The 23,942-nt window shown below is 42.8% G+C and overlaps 1 protein-coding gene across 1 annotated transcript; it reads right to left on the reverse strand.

Annotated features, from left to right (window-relative positions):
* Window positions 1-400: 400 nt before the first annotated feature.
* LOC120035053 (CD209 antigen-like protein D) lies at window positions 401-12,560 on the reverse strand. Its single transcript, XM_038981814.1, has 6 exons — window positions 12,458-12,560; window positions 10,047-10,146; window positions 2,315-2,352; window positions 963-1,108; window positions 755-858; window positions 401-407 (listed from the first exon to the last, which is right to left on the reverse strand). Exons 1-6 carry the CDS (start codon window positions 12,558-12,560, stop codon window positions 401-403), a joined length of 498 nt encoding a protein of 165 aa, XP_038837742.1.
* Between the last annotated feature and the right edge of the window lie 11,382 nt (window positions 12,561-23,942).

The raw sequence follows: 23,942 nt of genomic DNA on the forward strand, positions 1-23,942 counted from the left end.
GTTTTGTGTGTTCATGTATGTGATGTGTGTGTTTGAGTATCAGTGTACATATGTGTGAGTGTGTGGGTAGAGTCTAATGAGTGTGCATAGAGTCAGTCAATAGAGTCAGTGCAATAGAGAGTTCAATAGAGTCAGTGCCAATAAGAAAAAATACAAAAAGGGGTCAATGTTAATACAGACATGTTTTTTTCAGTATTAATATGAGCATAGCCTTTATTGGACCAACAACCAAAACTTTCATTTTAAATTTTTTTATGACATTGTAAGATAAATCTTTAGTGTTCGTGGAATGACATATATGAGTGCAAACAAAACTATTTATGAACATGATTTGAAGCAATATCTAATTTGTTAAAAAGTCTCTATCACACCTGGATGGTCAAGTCTCACCTTAAACTCATTAGATTCTGAACAACACAGAGAATCAGTCCTACTCCTTAAACTGTGGTCAGTGTTATTACAGCAGTAGTCCTTTACCTTGGGGTGGTCAGTGTTATTAAAACAGTAGTGTCTTACCTTGGGGTGGTCAGTGTTATTAGAGCAGTAGTCTCTTACCTTGGGGTGGTCAGTGTTATTAGAGCAGTAGACTCTTACCTTGGGGTGGTCAGTGTTATTATAGAGCAGTAGTCTCTTACCTTGGGGTGGTCAGTGTTATTAAAACAGTAGTGTCTTACCTTGGGGTGGTCAGTGTTATTATAGAGTAGTAGTGTCTTACCTTGGGGTGGTCAGTGTTATTACAGCAGTAGTGTCTTACCTTGGGGTGGTCAGTGGTGTGCCGTCCACCCATGTCCATGTCCCCTCAGTAACAGAGTCAGTCAGACCAATCCAGGCTCTCTTATTGAGGCCATAGAGAAACTCCTGTTGGTGAGAAAGACACTGATGTTGTCAACTTCTATAGGCTACATGAGTTAAATACTTGAAGATACATTACTGACCAAGGCATGTTTGATTCTCTCTCTCACCTGTTCCATATCACTGTTTACGATCACCAGGTCTGCTCCTCTCTTCAGACAGTCCTCTCTGCTCTCCTTCCAAGGTTTTTTCACATTAGACAGGAAGTACCAACTGGATTCCAACTTAATCTGCCAGCCTTCAGGACAGGTTTGTTCTACAAGACAGAAACATGAATTATCATCTTGTTATTCTGCACCTATTATTGTAGAATACGAACACAAGTTTACAGCATATTAGATATGTGATGTTATGATCATTTATTAGGTAAACTCACTCAGATTAGAGAACTTTGACATGAGATCCTTGTTCTCCCTATATTGCTGGTGTATGTCTTTAGTCAGAATGTTGTAACTGGTCTGTAGCTGGTCTCTCTCTTTAGTCAGGGTGTTGTAACTGGTCTGTAGCTGGTCTCTCTCTTCAGTCAGGGTGTTGTAACTGGTCTGTAGCTGGTATCTCTCTTTAGTCAGGGTGTTGTAACTGGTCTTTAACTGGTCTCTTTCTTTAGTCCTGGTGTTGCAACTGGTCTGTAGCTGGTCTCTCTCTCTAGTCAGGGTGTTGTAACTGGTCTGTAGCTGCTCTCTCTTTTCAGTCAGGGTGTTGTAACTGGTCTGTAGCTGGTCTCTCTCTCTAGTCAGGGTGTTGTAACTGGTCTGTAGCTGGTCTCTCTCTTCAGTCAGGGTGTTGTAACTGGTCTGTAGCTGGTCTCTCTCTTCAGTCAGGGTGTTGTTACTGGTCTGTAACTGGTCTCTCTCTTCAGTCCTGGTGTTGCAACTGGTCTGTAGCTGGTCTCTCTCTCTAGTCAGGGTGTTGTAACTGGTCTGTAGCTGCTCTCTCTCTTCGGTCAGGGTGTTGTAACTGGTCTGTAGCTGGTCTCTCTCTCTAGTCAGGGTGTTGTAACTTGTCTGTAGCTGGTCTCTCTCTTCAGTCAGGGTGTTGTAACTGGTCTGTAGCTGGTCTCTCTCTTCAGTCAGGTTGTTGTAACTGGTCTGTAGCTGGTCTCTCTCTTTAGTCAGGGTGTTGTAACTGGTCTGTAGCTGGTCTCTCTCTTCAGTCAGGGTGTTGTAACTGGTCTGTAGCTGGTCTCTCTCTTCAGTCAGGTTGTTGTAACTGGTCTGTAACTGGTCTCTTTCTTCAGTCATGTTGTTGCAACTGGTCTGTTGCTGGTCTCTCTCTTTAGTCAGGGTGTTGTAACTGGTCTGTAGCTGGTCTCTCTCTTTAGTCAGGGTGTTGTAACTGGTCTGTAGCTGGTCTCTCTCTCTAGTCAGGGTGTTGTAACTGGTCTGTAGCTGGTCTCCCTTTTTAGTCAGAATGTTGTAACTGGTTTGTAGCTGGTCTCTCTCTTCAGTCAGGGTGTTGTAACTGGTCTGTAGCAGGTCTTTCTCTGCAGTCACATTGCCTCTGTTATCTGGAAAGGATTGATACATATAACTCCTGGTTAATTCACTCACGAAACAGTAATTCAAGAAATCTAAATGCATATTCCCATGATAATGACTGAGATGATTGGCATGCAGTGTGGACATTTCACCAGTAAAAAGTGAAGAATTGTCTTTCAATATTGACATTGATGTTTGCCGATTTTGTCAGACTATCAGCTGATCGTTGATGTTGATGATTGATGTTAATCTGCTAGTTAGCTCGATCAATAATTATTTCACTGATTGGGATTTAATTTTCGATTCTCTCAAATAATAACCTGACCTTCAAGGTCCCTTCTTTAAATAACCATCAGCTTATAAAGGCTTCATTAAGCTTTCATATCAATTGCTACATAAAGCCTTCCTAATGCTTTCATAAGCACTACATAAATGTGTTATATAGCATCTATAAGTGTATGTCATGCTTTATAAAGGGTTCATAAACGTGGCATAACTGTGTGACATAATCACCCGTCTTAAATGTGACATAACGAACTATGTTGAATATGATATAAACAAATAAAGGGTGACATGTTGTGCTGAAGGATGAAACATGCTGAAAGTTAAGTCATTTTAGTCACATTACACCTTATCTCGTTCCCAGACACTTCCGCCCAAATCCTCAGAAGGTCTGGTAGATCAACGCATCAAACTTGGCCTTCATTAGTTAGGTTAGATTTAAAAGTACATTTTAAGTAGATAAATTAGGGCTTAGCCAAACCAAATGGCTACCCGGACTATTTCCATTGTCTGCCCCCCCCCCCCCCCCCCCCCCAACCCCTATTTTACGCTGCTGCTACTCTCTGTTTATCTTATATGCATAGTCACTTTAACTGTACATTCATGTACATACTACCTCAATTGGCCCGACCAACCAGTGCTCCCACATATTGGCTAACCGGGCTATCTGCATTGTGTCCCAACACCCGCCAACCCCTCTTTTTACGCTACTGCTACTCACTGTTCATCAAATATGCATAGTCACTGGACTCCCCATCCCGGATCCGGGATATTTGTCATCAAAAACCCTGACTAGCATAGCCTAGCCTAGCGCCACAGGGATATAATATAATATAATTTCATGAAATCACAAGTCCAATACAGCAAATGAAAGATAAACATATTGTGAATCCAGCCAACATGTCCGATTTTTTAAATGTTTTACAGCGAAAACACAACATATATTTATGTTAGCTCACCACAATCGCCCAAAACACAACGCCATTTTTTCACCGCAAAGATAGCTTTCACAAAACTCACAAATAGAGATAAAATTAATCACTAACCTTTGAACAACTTCATCAGATGACAGTCTTATAACATCATGTTATACAATACATTTATGTTTTGTTCGAAAATGTGCATATTTATAGCTACAAATCCTGGTTTTACATTGTGAACATGGCGCCAAAATGCTCCAAATTGTCCGGAGAAATTTTAGAGAGTCACGTAATCTAACCAAAAAACTCATCATAAACTTTGCTGAAAAATACATGTTGGACATATAATTAAAGATACACTGGTTCTTAACCTGTTTGGGCTGCAAGCCCGACACCGCCCACAATATGACAACATCCAGCTCAAAGTGCAGGGCGCGAAATTCAAAAGCTAGTTTTTAAAAATATTTAACTTTCACACATTAACAAGTCCAAGACACCAGATGAAAGATAAACTTCTTGTGAATCAAACCAACATGTCCGATTTTTAAAATGTTTTACAGGGAAGACAAAATATGTACATCTATTAGCTAACCACGTTAGCAAATGACACCACTTTTCTAACTCCATCAGTTTCTTACTCCATCAGGTGCTATCACAAATTCGACCAAATAAAGATATAAATAGCCACTAACCAAGAAACAAATTCATCAGATGACAGTCTGATAACATATTTATTGTATAGCATATTTTTTTTCGAAAAATGTGCATATTTCAGGTATAAATCATATTTTACATTTCAGCTACAAATCAGAAAGTGCACCGAAAGCAGCCATAATATTTACAGACACCAACAGACACCAACGTCAAATAGCTTATTACTCATCATAAAACATTTCCGAAAAATATATAGTTTGCAGCAATTGAAAGATAGGCAACTTGTGATTCCAAACAATATTTCCGATTTATTAAATGTTTTACAGCGAAAAAAAATGTATCGCTATATTAGCGTAGCCACAATAGAGAGACACATTTGGGCGCCCACGACCCGTTCACATGCACGACAGATATATGAAATAACATCATAAAATGAGTCTTACTTTGGCTGATCTTTCATCAGAATGTTGAAACAGGCGTCCTCTGTCCAGATGAGTCGTTGTTTCGTTTCAGAATGAGAAATATCCCTGTTCATTTACCATTTCCAGTAGCCGTGGCCCAACGTAAACACAGTCATACGACGGAACACGGCAAAACTCCCGAATAAAGTTTCAATAATCTGATTAAACTATATTGAAAAAACATACATTACGATGATATGGTCACATATATCCAAAAAAATTCGAGCCGGAGACGTTAGCCGTTCGTTAGGAAGGCAAAACAGAAGTCCATCCCACTTCCTTCAGAATACCGGAAGTGGGCGCTCAGGTCAAAGAAATAGGTTTTTTTCCACCACAGACCAAGAGGAGCAAAAAAAATTCTTCTCTGACATCCTCTTTACACCAATAGGAAGGCGTATAGACTGTCAGCAGACTCCTAGGTGTTAAGACCATGTATAGGCATCAGATTGAAAAGAGCATAGATTTCTGACATTTCACTTCCTGGTCAGGAAAAGTGCTGCAGAAGGACTTGTGTTTCACTCAGAGAAATAATTCCAACTGTTTTAGAAACTAGAAAGTGTTTTCTATCCAAAAAGAATAATAATATTCATATTGTACGAGCAAGATTTGAGTAGGAGGCCGTTTGAAATGGGCACGATTTCACTGGCTACTCAACACTTTGCCTTGCAGCCATAAGAAGTTAATGCAACCGCTGTGTTAGATTTTAAAAAATCCCTTTAGTAAAAAGCACAGCATACAATAATCTGAGACAGCGCTCAGCCATTCTCCGCCATGTTGGAGTCAACATATTCAACAAAAATACAAAATAACATCATAAATATTCTCTTACCTTTGATGAACTTTCATCAGAATGCAGTGCCAGGAATCCTTGTTCCACAATAAATCGTTGTTTTGTTTTAGAATGTCCATTTCTTCTGTCGAATTAGCAACTTTGGCTAGCATGTGTAGCTCACGTGTCCATGAAATTTGGAACGAAAAATTCAAAAAGTGATAATAAAAGTCGAATAAACTGGTCAAACTCAGTTGAGAATCCATCTTTAGGATGTTTTTCCTCATATGTATCCAATAACGTCCCAGACGGAGCATGTATTCGTGTCTACCTAAGGCATTGCAGACAACGATATGGTGCACCCAGGTGCGCAGCAAAATACTGCCAATATGGCTGACCTGTCACTCCAAAAGCTCTCATTCGGTCCCACATCAGGCTAGACACCTCATTCAACGTTCTACTGCCTGTTGACATCTAGTGGAAGGCGTGTGAAGTGCATACATATCCATAAATACAAGGCAATTGAATAGGGGAAGCCTTTCACAGAGACCCATTTCAGAATTTTCACTTCCTGTTTGGAAGTTTGCCTGCCAAATGAGTTCTGTTTTACTCACAGATATAATTCAAACAGTTTTAGAAACTTCAGAGTATTTTCTATCCAATAGTAATAATAATATGCATATCATATGATCTAGGACAGAGTACGAGGCCGTTTAAATTGGGCACGTTTTTATCCAGAAGTGAAAAGGGCGCCCCCTATTTCCAAGAGGTAGAAAGTTTTCAGCCATCCACTTCCTTATGTCTGAAACACAGGCTTCTAGCGAGGGCAATTTTGGGGCTTCACCATGTTTCATTGAAATTTACAGCTGTGTGTCATCCGCATAGCAGTGAAAGTTAACATTATGTTTTCGAATGACATCCCCAAGAGGTAAAATATATAGTGAAAACAATAGTGGTCCTAAAACGGAACCTTGAGGAACACCGAAATGTACAGTTGATTTGTCAGAGGACAAACCATTCACAGAGACAAACTGATATCTTTCCGACAGATAAGATCTAAACCAGGCCAGAACTTGTCCGTGTAGACCAATTTGGGTTTCCAATCTCTCCAAAATAATGTGGTGATCGATGGTATCAAAGGCAGCACTAAGGTCTAGTAGCATGAGGACAGATGCAGAGCCTCGGTCTGACGTCATTATTTACCACCTTCACAAGTGCAGTCTCAGTGCTATGATGGGGTCTAAAACCAGACTGAAGCATTTCGTATACATTGTTTGTCTTCAGGAAGGCAGTGAGTTGCTGCGCAACAGCTTTTTCTAAAACTTTTGAGAGGAATGGAAGATTCGATATAGGCCGATAGTTTTTGATATTTTCTGGGCCAAGGTTTGGCTTTTTCAAGAGAGGCTTTATTACTGCCACTTTTAGTGAGTTTGGTACACATCCGGTGGATAGAGAGCCGTTTATTATGTTCAACATAGGAGGGCCAAGCACATGAAGCAGCTCTTTCAGTAGTTTAGTTGGAATAGGATCCAGTATGCAGCTTAAAGGTTTAGAGGCCATGATTATTTTCATCATTGTGTCAAGAGATATAGTACTAAAACACTTAAGTGTCTCTCTTGATCCTAGGTCCTGGCCGAGTTGTGCAGACTCAGGACAGCTGAGCTTTGGAGGAATACGCAGATTTAAAGAGGAGTCCGTAATTTGCTTTCTAATGATCATGATCTTTTCCTCAAAGAAGTTCATGAATTTATTACTGCTGAAGTGAAAGCCATCCTCACTTGGGGAATGCTGCTTTTTAGTTAACTTTGCGACAGTAGCAAAAATACATTTTGGATTGTTCTTATTTTCCTCAATTAAGTTGGAAAAGTAGGATGATCGAGCAGCAGTGAGGGCTCTTCGATACTGCACGGTACTGTCTTTCCAAGCTAGTCGGAAGACTTCCAGTTTGGTGTGGCGCCATTTCCGTTCCAATTTTCTGGAAGCTTGCTTCAGAGCTCGGTTATTTTCTGCATACCAGGGAGCTAGTTTCTTATGACAAATGTTTTTAGTTTTTAGGGGTGCAACTGCATCTAGGGTATTGCGCAAGGTTAAATTGAGATCCTCAGTTATGTAAGTCAGGGCGTGAGAGCACCCCTCCAGCTAGGATGGAGTCCGTCACTCCTCAGCAGGTCAGGCTTGGTCCTGTTTGTGGGTGAGTCCCAGAAAGAGGGCCAATTATCTACAAATTCTTTCTTTTGGGAGGGGCAGAAAACAGTTTTCAACCAGCGATTGAGTTGTGAGACTCTGCTGTAGAGCTCATCACTCCCCCTAACTGGGAGGGGGCCAGAGACAATTACTCGATGCCGACACATCTTTCTAGCTGATTTACATGCTGAAGCTATGTTGCGCTTGGTGACCTCTGACTGTTTCATCCTAACATCGTTGGTGCCGACGTGGATAACAATATCTCTATACTCTCTACACTCGCCAGTTTTAGCTTTAGCCAGCACCATCTTCAGATTAGCCTTAACGTCGGTAGTCCTACCCCCTGGTAAACAGTGTATGATCGCTGGGTGATTCGTTTTAAGTCTAATACTGCGGGTAATGGAGTCGCCAATGACTAGGGTTTTCAATTTGTCAGAGCTAATGGTGGGAAGCTTCGGCGTCTCTGACCCCGTAACGGGAGGAGTAGAGACAAGAGAAGACTCGGCCTCAGACTCCGACTCGCTACTTAATGGGGAAAACCGGTTGAAAGTTTCTGTCGGCTGAATGAGCGACACCAGTTGAGCATTCCTCAATGTTGTACTTCCTAAGGCTTCCACTAGATGTCAACAGTCGTTAGAACCTTGACTGATGCTTCTACTGTGAAGTGAGGCCGAAGGAGAGAGGAATGAGTCGGGTCTATCATGACCTGAACATGCGCTGACCACGCGCGTTCACGTGAGAGCGACGAAAGTTAAATTGTTTTCTCCCCTCATCAATCTACACACAATACCCCAAAATGACAAAGCAAAAACAGTTTTGTAAACATTTTTGCAACTTTATTAAAAATAAATAACAGATATCACATATACATAATTATTCATACCGTTTACTCAGCACTTTGTTGAAGCACCTTTGGCAGCGATTACAGCCTTGAGACTTCTTGAGTATGATTCTACAAGCTTGGCACACCTGTATTTGGAGAGTTTCTCCCATTTTTCTCTGCAGATTGACACGATCGTTTTGAGAGACGGACCAAGGCGCAGCGTGAGTATAGTTCCACATATTTTTAATCTCCGTGAAACAAACAAAACAATAAAGAAACAATGAAATGTGAAGTCATGACTTGCACACAGGCAACTAAACACAAACAATCAATATCCCACAAAACCACAGGTGGGGAAATGGCTACCTAAATATGATCCCCAATCAGAGGCAAAGATAAACAGCTGCCTCTAATTGGGAACCATATTAGCACCAACATAGAAATAGACATACTAGACCACCCCCTAGTCACGCCCTGACCTACTACACCATAGAGAACCAAGGGCTCTCTATGGTCAGGGCGTGACACAGATCCTCTCAACCTCTGTCAGGTTGGATGGGGAGCATCGCTGCACAGCTATTTTTAAGTCTCTCCAGAGGTGTTCGATTGGGTTCAAGTCCGGGCTTTGGCTGGGCCTCTAAAGGACATTCAGAGACTTGTCCCGAAGCCACTCCTGCGTTGTCTGTCATGTGCCTTTTACTGAGGAGTGGCTTCCGTCTGGCCACTCTACCATAAAGGCCTGATTGGTGAAGTGCTGCAGAGATAGTTGTCCTTCTGGAAGGTTCTCCCATCTCCACAGAGGAACTCTGGAGCTCTGTCAGACTGACCATCAGGTTCTTGGTCACCTCCCTGACCAAGTCCCTTCTCCCCCTATTGCTCAGTTTGGCCAGGCGGCCAGCTCTAGGAAGTGTCTTTAAGAATGATGGAGGCCACAGTGCTCTTGGGGACCTTAAATGCTGCAGAAATGTATTGGTACCCTTCCCCAGATCTGTGCCTCGACACAATCCTGTCTCGGAGCTTTATGGACAATTCCTTCGACCTCATGGCTTGGTTTTTGCTCTGACATGCACTGTCAACTGTGGGACCTTATATAGACAGGTGTGTATCTTTCTAAATCAAGTCCAAACAATTGAAATGACCATAGATGGACTCCAATCAAGTTGTAGAAACATCTCAAGGATGATCAATGGAAAGAGGATGTACCTGAGCTCAATTTCGAGTTTCATAGCAAAGGGTCTGAATACTTATGTAAATAAGGTATCTGTTTTTTTTATACATTTGGAAAATATTCTATTAACCTGTTTCACTTTGTCATAATGCAGTATTGTGTGTAGATTGATTCAAAAAAATGTTCCTCTTATCAATTTTATAACAAGGCTGTAACGTAACAAAATGTGGAAAAAGTGAAGACATCTGAATACTCCCCGAATGCACTGTAGACATGGTTTGTGTACTCAAGCAGAGCTGATGCAGTTTTTTTGTTTTTGTTGTCACATTTTTGTCAGTGCTTGACTTTGACTGAAATAGGTTCCGGTACGCAGTCCCAAATGGCACCCTATTCTCTATATAGTGCACCGTCAAAAGTACTGTGATAATGGGGTATCAGTTAAGACACAGCCTCACTTACAGAAAGCAAGTCTCAGGGAGATGTTGAGAGTGACTTGTAGTACACACAGCACTCCTAAACACACAGCAGCCAGCCTGTAGAGTCTTAGTCTTCCCTCTGCAGAGAAACACACACACACACACACACACCATCCTATGTTATGATGAAAACAGAACTAACATCATCTTACATCACAAAAGACTATGATGAGAATTCTGAGAACCAAACATTTCCATTGCTTCATTGAGTTACGGTTGGAAGCAACAGTTTTCTAAAGCTTGTGGTCATCTCAAATCTGATACACAGGAAGCTACTGTATGAAGAAATTACAAAAATTACACAATATAGCTGAAGCATGATGTAAAGAGGCTATATGCGATTGCTACAGCATGATTTAAGGGTGTAATCTGCGATTGCTATATCTATATGTTTTACTTTTAAATTCATTATGTTTCACCATTGATTCATGAATAAGGTAACGTATACTGTATATGCCTCATGAGCTTAACTTTCTAACCCCATCAGGACCCCAAATATCAGCTTGTTCTACCACGGAATTGTTAACAAACACTGTGTAGCCTCAGATGGGTAAAACTATCATTTTGATCTCATGGATGGTCAGTCCTTGCATACATATTGTAGTTCTGTCTATGAATTACATACAGTACCAGTCATACATACTGTAGTTCTGTCTATGAATTACATACAGTACCAGTCATACATACTGTAGTTCTGTCTATGAATTACATACAGTACCAGTAATACATAGTTCTGTCTATGAATTACATACAGTACCAGTCATACATAGTTCTGTCTATGAATTACATACAGTACCAGTCATACATACTGTAGTTCTGTCTATGAATTACATACCGTACCAGTCATACATAGTTCTGTCTATGAATTACATACAGTACCAGTCATACATAGTTCTGTCTATGAATTACATACAGTACCAGTCATACATAGCTCTGTCTATGAATTACATACAGTACCAGTCATACATAGTTCTGTCTATGAATTACATACAGTACCAGTCATACATAGTTCTGTCTATGAATTACATACAGTACCAGTCATACATAGTTCTGTCTATGAATTACATACAGTACCAGTCATACATACTGTAGTTCTGTCTATGAATTACATACCGTACCAGTCATACATAGTTCTGTCTATGAATTACATACAGTACCAGTCATACATAGCTCTGTCTATGAATTACATACAGTACCAGTCATACATACTGTATCTCTGTCTATGAATTACATACAGTACCAGTCATACATACTGTAGCTCTGTCTATGAAATACATACAGTACCAGTCATACATAGTTCTGTCTATGAATTACATACAGTACCAGTCATACATACTGTAGCTCTGTCTATGAATTACATACAGTACCAGTCATACATAGCTCTGTCTATGAATTACATACAGTACCAGTCATACATACTGTAGCTCTGTCTATGAATTACATACAGTACCAGTCATACATAGTTCTGTCTATGAATTACATACAGTACCAGTCATACATAGTTCTGTCTATAAATTTGAGAGTGGTTACATTTCTGCAGCGTCCATTCTTTTGAGATTGGTTACATTTCTCTGAGTGGAAAAAACGGGCAGATCACCAGGTTCACAGAGCCTGTTTCAGGTTACCAGGCCCTCAGCTGTTTACCAATAACAGACAGGTCACCAGGTGCACAGAGCCTGTTTCAGGTTACCAGACCTTTAGATGTTTACCAATAACAGACAGATCACCAGGTGCACAGAGCCTGTTTCAGGTTACCAGACCCTCAGATGTTTGCCAATAACAGGCAGGTCACCAGGTGCACAGAGCCTGTTTCAGGTTACCAGACCCTCAGCTGTTTACCAATAACAGGCAGGTCACCAGGTGCACAGAGCCTGTTTCAGGTTACCAGGTGCACAGAGCCTGTTTCAGGTTACCAGACCCTCAGATGTTTACCAATAACAGGCAGGTCACCAGGTGCACAGAGCCTGTTTCAGGTTACCTGTCCCTCAGCTGTTTACCAATAACAGGCAGGTCACCAGGTGCACAGAGCCTGTTTCAGGTTACCAGACCCTCAGATGTTTACCAATAACAGCGGTGGGGTGTCCAGTGTGTTGTTGTTTAAAAAGGTTATTTTTAATTGATTATTAAATAGTTCCACATAGTTCCAATAACTGAATTTAAACAATAAATTGAATTGATGCATTTTAGTGTTTGTGGCCCCAGCAGGTTGTAAACCCCAGGCTCCGTACCAGCTGAACCACACAGAAGACAGAACAATAAAACATGTACACGTGTTTTTCTATGATGTGATATTTGTGTGTGTGTGCGTGTCAGCATACGTGTGCGTTCGGTTTGTGCGTTCATACCTGTCTGCATCTTTGTGTGAGAGAGAGAAAGATAATTCTTTGTACCTGAGCGACGGGTCTCAGTCTTCACGCTCCTCGTTGCTCTTTTACAGTTTTCTTCATTAACTTTGTTTAATTCAATCATCTGTTTGTTGACGTAGTCGGCCATCTTAACTAACCGTACCGAATATCAATGATTACCCCAATCAATCACTTAATCAACTAATTCAGTCTGTTTGACCTCTTATTGTAATATAAATTATTTTAGCATTTACTTATAGTATTAACTTACTTATGATTACCTTTCTAACTGACTCCTAATGGTAATATCTACTGTATGATGACTAGTAGTTCTGTATTTGCTTTGATATGCGTCTCCACTGGTAACCCTCTGATGACTGTCTGTGGTCGACTGCAGTTGAAAGAATGTTTTAAGTATCCAATTACTTTCAAGCAAGACGTCATATTTCACAATAACTATTTGTGACATTGTTCATAAGGAAGTGACATTATGGCTTGGGAATTTTTTCCTCTCTGTGCTGTCTGTGTGTGACATCAGTTTGAGGAAATATTCAGAAGTTTGTAAGAAATCTGTCTGCATCTTTATCAGAGGTTTAAAAGGGGAACTTCACAGACGTGCGTGCGTTTATGCGTGCGTGTGGGATTGCATTTGTGCAGCGTGTGGCTCTGTCTGTGCAGCGTTCTGTTCTGCCCTCTGTCTGTGTCCAACTGCAGGTCACACTTTAAACATCCAATCACATTTAATCAGGAATCTGGTAGGCCATGTTAAAGGACATCGTTCCTTTATTTATTAATCTGTGCTTTTGTTAAAATTCTCTCTCTCACCTGTTCCATATCACTGTTTATGATCACCAGGTCTGCTCCTCTCTCCAGACAGTCCTCTCTGCTCTCCTTCCAGGTTTCAGTCTCTGTAGAGATGAAGTACCAACTGGATTCCAATTGCCAGCCTTCAGGACAGGTTTGTTCTACAAGACAAAAACATTTTACTTTTTATTATTCTGCACCTCTTATTATTAAACAACACAAACACACGTTTTCTGCATATGAGGCATGTGCAATTGACATCATGATCATTTATTAAGTAAATGATTAGAAAACTTTCTCATGAGATCATCTCTCTCCCTATGTAGCTGGTCTCTCTCTTTAGTCAGATTGTTGTAACTGGTCTGTAGCTGGTCTCTCTCTTTAGTCAGGTTGTTGTATCTGGTTTGTATCTAGTCTCTCTCTTTAGTCAGGTTGTTGAAACTTGTCTCTAGCTGATCTCTCTCCTCAGTAAGGTTGTGTTAAATAAGCTTTAAGTGTTCTATCTCTTTAGTCAGGGTGTGGTAACTGGCCTGTAGCTGGTCTCTCTCTTCAGTCAGTTTCTTGTAGCTGGTCTGTAGCAGGTCACTCTCTGCAGTTGTGTTGGTCTTATAAATGGAAAACCTCTTTTCTCATGATCACGTCATGACCATTTACTAAGTAAATGATTAGAGAACTTTCTCATGAGACCCTCTCTCTTCCTATGTAGCTGGTCTCTCTCTTTAGTCAGGTTGTTGTACCTGGTGTGTATCTGGTATCCTTCTTTAGTCGTGATGTGGTAACTGGTCGGTAACTGTGATAACACTGCAAGAAAATGGATAACAACTAGATGTTACTCCATATCATAGTGATTCATTAGTCCTTTAACAACTAGATGTTACTCCATACCATAGTGATTCATTAACAACTAGATGTTACTCCATACCATAGTGATTCATTAGTCCTTTAACAACTAGATGTTACTCCATACCATAGTGATTCATTAGTCCTTTAACAACTATATGTCACTCCATACCATAGTGATTCATTAGTCCTTTAACAACTAGATGTTACTCCATACCATAGTGATTCATTAGTCCTTTAACAACTATATGTCACTCCATACCATAGTGATTCATTAGTCCTTTAACAACTAGATGTCACTCCATACCATAGTGATTCATTAGTCCTTTAACAACTAGATGCCACTCCATACCATAGTGAGTCATTAGTCCTTTAACAACTAGATGTTACTCCATACCATAGTGATTCATTAGTCCTTTAACATCTAGATGTCACTCCATACCATAGTGATTCATTAGTCCTTTAACAACTAGATGCTGCTCCATACCATAGTGATTCATTAGTCATTTAACAACTAGATGTCACTCCATACCATAGTGATTCATTAGTCCATTCATGTTGCTCCATACCATAGTGATTCATTAGTCCATTCATGTTGCTCCATACCATAGTGATTCATTAGTCCTTTAAGACTACACAGGTTCTTGTGATATCGTTACCTCTGCCCTGTGTCTGTTCCTGTGCCTTACTGTAAGTGACATTGTTTTAACTGAAACTGTCAAATCAACTCATCACTTTCCACCACGTGACTTCCCACACTTTACCTTCTAATGGAAACATTTTTGTTTCCCATCGTGCATATGTTTTAAACATATGATTCAGGTTATAATTGAAGTAATCATATATTTTAGTGGATAAAAAATGTGACCCTCTGAATTCACATATAGATCATATAGCAATACTGAGGCTTTGACACCCCAACCTTCAAACTGAGGTCACGTTATGGCTTGTACTCTGTGGCCAGCCACCTATTTCATCACATACATCACCAATGACCTTATGCCATATAGGGGCCTTTTGTCTTTTATACTGTCTGTGTGTTACGTCAGTGTGAAGAGTTAATCAGAAGTGTGTGACATCAGTGTAAGGAGTTATTCAGAAGTGTGTGACATCAGTGTAAGGAGTTATTCAGAAGTGTGTGGGGGAATTCTGTCTGCATCTTTCTCAGAATTTTCAAAGGGAAGTATGTGTGTGTATGCTCTCAGTACTGTTCCGCCTTCTGTGTGTGTCCAACTGCAGGTCACACTGTTTTTTGAAAACATTAATTTTTAACTAAGCATAAGCAGATGGCAATGTTGCGAATAAAAATAATGAAGAAGCATTTTACTGAGTACAGTATGATTACATACTCTCCTCTAAATCTAAAAAGATAAATTATTTGTATTTTTTTTCTCCCTTCCTCATTCTCTTAATTTACTTCTTCCTCCTCTATGTCTCTCTCTGACACTAAGGCTCTATCTCAATTAGTCTTTCCTAGATACCTCTCCTCCTATCTCCTCTGCTATCTCCTCTCCTCCTATCTCCTCTCTTCCTATCTCCTCTGCTATCTCTTCTACTCCTTCTCCAGCTGATCTCTCTCTTTAATCAGGTTGTTGTATCTGGTCTATAGCTGTTCTCTCTTCTCAGTCATGTTGTTGTATCTAGTCTGTAGCTGGTCTCTCTCCTCAGTCAGGTTGTTGTAACTGGTCTGTAGCTGGTCACTTTACTCAGTCAGGTTGTGTCGTAACTGGTCTGTAGTTGGTCTCTCTCGTCAGTCAGGTTGTTGTAATTGGTCTGTAGCTGTCTCTCTCCTCAGTCAGGTTGTTGTTACTGGTCTGTAGCTGGTCTCTCTCCCCAATCAGATTGTTGTTACTGGTCTGTAGCTGGTCTCTCTTCTGAGTCAGGTTGTTGTAACTGGTCTGTAACTGGTCTCTCTCTTTAGTCTTTATTGAAGACTCATCTCTTCAGTAGGTCCCATGATTGAGTGTAGTCTGGCCCAGTTGTGAGAAGGTGAATGGACAGGCACCGGAGCAACAAACTGCCCTTGCTGTCTCTGCCTTTCCGGTTCCCCTCTCCACTGGGATTCTCTCCCTCAAACCCTATTACAGGGTCACTGGCTTACTGGTGCTCTTCCATGCCGTCCCTAGGAGGGGTGCATCACTTGAGTGGGTTGAGTCCTTTAAGTCATCTTCCTGTCCGGGTTGACGCCCCCCCTTGGGTTTGTGCCGTGGGGGGAGTTCTTCCTGGGCTATACTCGGCCTTGTCTCAGGATGGTAAGTTGGTGGTTGAAGATATCCCTCTCGTGTTGTGAGGGCTACACTTTGGCAAAGTGGGTGGGGTTATATCCTGCCTGTTTGGCCATGTCTGGGGGTATCGTCGGACGGGGCCAGGGTGTCTCCCGACCCCCTCTCTCAGCCTCCAGTATTTATGCTGCAATAGTTTATGTGTCGGGGGGCTAGGGTCAGTCTGTTATATATGGAGTGTTTCTCCTGTCTTATCCGGTGTCCTGTGTGAATTTAAATATGTTCTCTCTCTTTTTCTCTCTCTCTCTTTCTCTCATTCTGTCTTTCTTTCTTTCTCTCTCTCGGTTTGATTCTCTCTCTCTGATTGATTCAGTCAGGTTGTCTTAACTGATCTGTAGGTGGTCTCTGTCACGTTCCTGACCTATTTCTGTTAGTTTGTTGTATGTGTTAGTTGGTCAGGACGTGAGTTTGGGTGGGCATTCTATGTTGTCTGTTTCTATGTTGGTTTAAGGGTTGCCTGGTATGGCTCTCAATTAGAGGCAGGTGTTTGGCGTTCCTCTAATTGAGAGTCATATTTAGGTAGGTTGTTTCACAGTGTTCGTTGTGGGTGGTTGTCTCCTGTGTCAGTGTTTGTCGCACCATACGGGACTGTTCGGTATGTTTGTACATCGTCATTTTTGTGTAGTCTATTTTTCCCTGTTCGTGCGTTCTTCGTGTTTTATTGTAAGTTCGTATGTCTAGGTTTGTCTACACATTCGTTTTGTTATTTTGTTAGTTAATTCAAGTCTAGTTCGTTTTCTGTCTTAGTTGTTTTGTCGTGTCTTTATTAAATCATGTCATTTCACAAAGCTGCGCCTTGGTTCAATCACTACTCCTCCTCTTCGGTTGAAGAGGAGGAGGAATACCGTTACAGAACCACCCACCAAATAACCAGAACCAAGCAGCGGTGTAACGGGAGGAACGGACAGCGCACGAAGCAGGATTTATGGTCTTGGGAGGAGATCATGGAAGGAAAAGGACCATGGGCTAAAGTGGAGGTGAATCGCCGCCCATGGGAACAGCTGGAGGCAGCTCGGAGAGCGGAGGAAACGGGAGAGAGGAACCGGCATTATGAGGGGACGCGTCTGGCACGGAAGCCCGAAAAGCCCGTGAGTACTACCCAAAAATGTCTTGGGGGGGGGGCTAAGAGGTAGTGGGCCAAGGGCAGGTAGGAGACCTGCGCCCACTTCCCAGGCTAACCGTGGAGAGCGGGAGTACGGGCAGACACCGTGTTACGCAGTAGAGCGCACGGTGTCTCCTGTACGTGTGCATAGCCCAGTGCGGGTTATTCCACCTCCCCGCACTGGTAGGGCTAGATGGAGCATTGAGCCAAGCGCCATGAAGCCGGCTCTACATATCTGGCCACCAGTACGTCTCCTTGGGCCGGCTTACATGGCACCAGCCTTACGCATGGTGTCCCCGGTTCGCCTACATAGCCCGGTGCGGGTTATTCCACCTCCCCGCACTGGTCGGGCGACGGGGAGCATTCAGCCAGGTAAGGTTGGGCAGGCTCAGTGCTCAAGGGAGCCAATACGCCTGCACGGTCCGGTATTTCCGGCGCTACCTCCCCGCCCCAGCCCAGTACCACCAGTGCCTACACCATGCACCAGGCTTCCAGTGCGTTTCCAGAGCCCTGTTCCTCCTCCACGCACTCTCTCTATGGTGCGTGTTTCCAGCCCGGTGCCTCCAGTTCCGGCACCACGCACTAAGCCACCTGTGCGTCTCCAGAGCCCTGTACACACTGTTCCTTCTCCCCGTACTCGTCCTGAGGTGCGTGCACTCAGCCCGGTGCCACCAGTGCCGGTACCACGCACCAGGCATATAGTACGTTTTGAGAGTCCAGTGTGCCCTGTACCTGCTCCCCGCACTAGGCTTGAAGTGCGTGTCTCCAGTCCGGTGCCTCCAGTTCCGGCACCACGCACCAGGCCTACAGTGCGTCTCAGCCGGCCAGAGTCTGCCGTCTGCCCAACGGCGCCTGAACTGTCCGTCTGCCAAGCGCCGCATGAACTGCCCGTCTGCCATGAGCCTACAGAGCCTTCCGCCAGACAGGAGCAGCCAAAGCCTTCCGCCAGACAGGATCAGTCTGAGCCATCCGTCTCCGCAGCGCCATCTGAGCCATCCGTCTCCGCAGCGCCATCTGAGCCATCCGTCTCCTCAGCGCCATCTGAGCCATCCGTCTCCCCAGCGCCATCTGAGCCATCCGTCTCCCCAGCGCCGTCTGAGCCATCCGTCTGTCCCTAGCCATTAGAGCCGCCCGTCTGTCCCGAGCCGTCAGAGCCGTTAGTCAGTCAGGAGCCGCTAGAGCCATTCGTCAGTCAGGATCTGCCAGAGCCGCCAACCAGACAGGATCTGCCAGAGCCGCCAACCAGACAGGATCTGCCAGGGCCGCCAACCACACAGGATCTGCCAGAGCCGCCAACCAGACAGGATCTGCCAGAGCCGCCAACCAGACAGGATCTGCCAGAGCCGTCAGTGAGCCATGAGCGTCCAGAGCCGTCAGCCAGCCATGAGCGTCCAGAGCCGTCAGCCAGCCATGAGCGTCCTGAGCCGTCAGTCAGCCATGAGCGTCCAGAGCCGTCAGCCAGCCATGAGCGTCCAGAGCCGTCAGCCAGCCATGAGCGTCCAGAGCCGTCAGCCAGCCATGAGCGTCCAGAGCCGTCAGCCAGCCATGAGCGTCCAGAGCCGTCAGCCAGTCATGAGCTGTCCCTCAGCCCAGAGCGGCTATTTGTCCAGAACTGCCCCTCAGTCCAGAGCTGTCTCTCTGTCCGGAGCTGCCTTTCAGTCCGGAGTTGCCCCTCTATCCTGAGCTACCTCTCTATCCTGAGCTACCTCTCTATCCTGAGCTATCCCTATGTCCTGAGCTATCCCTCTGTCCTGAGCTATCCCTCTATCCCGGTGCTGCCCCTTGTCTCGATGTTACCCAAAAGATTAAGTGGGTGTAATATGAGGGTGGTCATTTGTAGGGGGAGATGTAAGCTGGGATTGACTATGGTGGGGTGGGGACCTCGCCCTGAGCCTGAGCCACCACCGTGGTCAGATGCCCACCCAGACCCTCCCCTAGACTTTGTGCTGGTGCGCCCGGAGTTCGCACCTTAAGGGGGGGGTTATGTCACGTTCCTGACCTATTTCTGTTAGTTTGTTGTATGTGTTAGTTGGTCAGGACGTGAGTTTGGGTGGGCATTCTATGTTGTCTGTTTCTATGTTGGTTTAAGGGTTGCCTGGTATGGCTCTCAATTAGAGGCAGGTGTTTGGCGTTCCTCTAATTGAGAGTCATATTTAGGTAGGTTGTTTCACAGTGTTCGTTGTGGGTGGTTGTCTCCTGTGTCAGTGTTTGTCGCACCATACGGGACTGTTCGGTATGTTTGTACATCGTCATTTTTGTGTAGTCTATTTTTCCCTGTTCGTGCGTTCTTCGTGTTTTATTGTAAGTTCGTATGTCTAGGTTTGTCTACACATTCGTTTTGTTATTTTGTTAGTTAATTCAAGTCTAGTTCGTTTTCTGTCTTAGTTGTTTTGTCGTGTCTTTATTAAATCATGTCATTTCACAAAGCTGCGCCTTGGTTCAATCACTACTCCTCCTCTTCGGTTGAAGAGGAGGAGGAATACCGTTACAGTCTCTCTCCTCAGTCAAGTTGTTGTAATTGGTCTGTAGCTGGTCTCTCTCCTCAGTCAGGGTGTTGCAATAACCTGTTTGTTGACTCAGTCATCCATCTTAACTAACAGTATGATTACCTTTCTAACTGACTCCTAATGGTAATATCTACTGTATGATTACCTTTCTAACTGACTCCTAATGGTAATATCTACTGTATGATTACCTTTCTAACTGACTCCTAATGGTAATATCTACTGTATGATTACCTTTCTAACTGACTCATAATGGTAATATCTACTGTATGATTACCTTTCTAACTGACTCCTAATGGTAATATCTACTGTATGATTACCTTTCTAACTGACTCATAATGGTAATATCTACTGTATGATTACCTTTCTAACTGACTCCTAATGGTAATATCTACTGTATGATTACCTTTCTAACTGACTCATAATGGTAATATCTACTGTATGATTACCTTTCTAACTGACAGTGTGTGTGTGTGTGTGTGTGTGATCTTACCTGAATGTTGAGCAATAACACCATCTGTTGGACTGGGATTGAAGGCTCTTACGTTGCCATATAATTAGCCATCAATGTCGTGTTCTTCATTGCATCAGGTTCATCATCTTCATAGACTCCCTCTGACATCTTAACAAACGTATGCTCAATTACAGTAACTTCTACTTCTTACCTCAACTCTAATGTCCGTCTGTATCTGTGTCTTCCCCCTTCATTTTGGGTCAGTCACAGTAGTCATGTATTCTGTGACTGTGTACTCTCAGTTTAGGGCCAACAAACTTTGTAGTTGTCCATGTTATTTTGTTAATTCTTTGTAATGTCTCATGCAATTATCTTTTGTTTTCTCACAATTTCGTTGTTTCTAGTTATGTTGCTGTTGTTATCCTGGGGCTCTGTGTGGTCTGTTTGTGTTTATGAACAGAGCCCAAGGACGAACTTGCTTAAAGGACTCTTCTTTAGGTTAATCTCTCTGTAGGTGATGGCTTTGTTATGGAAGGCTTGGGAATCTCTTCCTTTTAGGTGGTTGTAGGATTTAACGGCTATTTTCTGGATTTTGATCATTAGCAGGTATCGCCCTAATTCTGCTCTGCATGCATTATTTGGTGTTTTACGTTGTACACAGAGGATATTTTTTGCAGAACTCTGCATGCAGAGCCTCAATTTAGTGTTTGACCCATTTTGTGAATTCTTGGTTGTTGAGCAGACCCCAGACCTCACAACCATGAAGGGCAATGGGTTCTATAACTGATTCAAGTATTTTTAGCCAGATCATAATTGGAATGTCGAATTTTAGGATTGTCAAATTCTCAGATCGTTCACAGCTACATGGAAGTTACCTATGCTGCGGATCTTTAGGCCTAGTAACCAGCACTTCTTACAACTAGGTGATACGCCATGAATCTGGACAGAAACTCACAGTAGACAGACAGGCCTATGACCCCAGACAGTAGGAGAACACACAGCAGCCCCAGAAACACTGCAGCAACCCTGGAGGACCCCTTCCCTGAAGAACATCTCTTCCCTGAGCTATCAGGCTCTGTGGACACATAACATAGACTTTTATCATGAGTGTATGTGCTGGTGTGTGTGAGACTTGGTGCTGGTCTCACCATCTCTCAGGGTGTCTGCACTGATCTAGATATCCACAATCCTCTGCTCAGCTTCACCTCTGTCAAACTGGAATGTATACAACAGTCACGATAATAGCTGAAAACTCCCTCGGGAGGTAGAAGGGTCGACATTTGACCATCAGGTATTCCAAGACGGGTGAGCAATGGGTTGAGTTTTCCACTGCTCTCGAGTCAGCACACCATTTGTTGTTGATTTAGAGGCTCTCGATTTCCCTGAATCCAGTGTCCTGTCCACTCGGTGAATGGAGAATCCATTGAGTTGGATAGCTATGAGGGGTATCTTCTCTAAAAGCCATGTTTCAGAAACACAGAGAATATTGCAGTTACATGAGTCCCGTTGGTAGCAAATCCTCGATCAGAGGTCATCCATCTTCTTATCAAGTGGCTGTACATTAGCCAATAGAATGGAGGGAAGAGTTGCCTGGTTTTCCCTTCTCCTTAATCTCGCCAGGACTCCCCCTCTCTTGCCTCTATATCGCCAGCGTTTCTTCTTGGAGACCCTGAAAATTGGGTCGGAATTACATTAAGAGCCCACGGCAGATGAGTCGAAGTCGATGCCAGAATTGAGCTCACTAATTCCTGATCTGATGTTCAAAAGTTCTTGTCTATCATAAGAAATGATACATTTAGTGAAAATAAAGATAAAATAAACACCAAATGAATCACAAATTAGCAAAATTGGGTCGGAGCTCACACAGTGTGTGTGTGTGTGTGTGATCTTACCTGAATGTTGAGCAACAACACCATCTGTTGGACTGGGATTGAAGACTCTTACGTTGCCATATAATTAGCCATCAATGTCGTGTTCTTCATTGCATCAGGTTCATCATCTTCATAGACTCCCTCTGACATCTTAACAAACGTGTGCTCAATTACATTAACTTCTACTTTTTACCTCAACTCTAATGTTTGTCTGTATCTGTGTCTTCTCCCTGCACTGTCCTGTGTCTATGTGACTTACTGTAGTGATACAATTTTTTTTGTCTTGGGTCAGTTTTGCATTCCCACCACAAATGGTTAAGCTTAAGCTTGGGGGAGGGAAAGCTGATCCTAGATCTGTACCTAGAGGAAACGTCACCAAGCAGTGTGGCCGGCCACCAATGCCCATATAGGGGACTTTTTTCTATTATAATGTCTGTGAAGAGTTATTCAGAATGAAACTCTGGCGGTCAACTTGGTTTAGAGGGGATTTTCACCAAAAGCAGAAGTTCTGACAATATCTCCATAGTTTCAGATTGAAGAGAATAGAAAGAAGAATAAAGCCTTCACATGTATTGTGACAAAAAGTCAATATGTCCACCCTGTCTTTTAGTACAACATAACCAGTGGAGGCTGGTGGGAGGAGCTATAGAAGGTTGGGCTCATGGTAATGGCTGCAATGGAATAAATGGATCAGTATCAAAGACATCAAACATTGGAAACCACATGTTTGACTCTGTTCCTTTAATTCCATTTCAGCCATTGCAATGAGCCAGTCCTCCTATAGCTCCTCCCACTGGCTTAGACAGGGCTTAGACAGTTTAGTGCCAAAAATAAAGGGTTTAATGCATGTACAACAAAAATACTAATACGAATGTATCCTGCTCTTTCTTATATCTCTCAGTTATAGAACAGACACTTCTGAACAAAGTCCCCAAGTCTAAAGGAAGTATATGTTGTTCCATGTAGTGAATCTGTTATTCCATGTATTGCCTAATAGCAGTAAAGCCAAAACATAATTTGAATGAAATAATTTGTGTATATATTTTTTTTATACTTCAAGGGGTCTTAAAATTCAAAACCAAATAGCAAATCGATCTTTGGTATGACATTCTTTAAAACATTCCAAATATAATGTACTAGTTTGTCTGCTCTCCTCCCAGGTTTAAGTCTCAGTAACGAGTAAGCAACAGCTTTAGTGAAAGTACTGCCAGGTGTTAGGACAGGGTTGTTCTGCAAGATGAACACATTAATTTCCTTCAACGTATCACACTGTACACGTAATGAAAGAATACAAACTTATGATCAGGTGTGTGATTGATGACATTAACATTTATTCCTATAGCTTTACTCACTGAGATTGGTAAGAGTCCCGCTAAGAAAATCTCTCTGTCAGTAGCTGGTCTCTCTCTTTAATCAGGTTGTAACTGGTCTGTAGCTGGTTTCTCTCTTCAGTCAAGTTGTTGTAACTGGTCTGTAGCTGGTCTCTCTCTTTAGTCAGGTTGTTGTAACTGGTCTGTAGCTGGTCTCTCTCTTTAGTCAGGTTGTTGTGACTGGTCTGTAGATGGTCTCTCACTTTAGTCAGGGTGTTGTACCTGGTCTGTAGCTGGACTCCCTTTTTAGTCAGATTGTTGTAACTGGTCTGTAACTGGTCTCTCTCTTCAGTCAGGTTGTTG

This window comes from Salvelinus namaycush, chromosome 42 (assembly GCF_016432855.1).
Source record: "Salvelinus namaycush isolate Seneca chromosome 42, SaNama_1.0, whole genome shotgun sequence".
Lineage (NCBI taxonomy): Eukaryota > Metazoa > Chordata > Actinopteri > Salmoniformes > Salmonidae > Salvelinus > Salvelinus namaycush.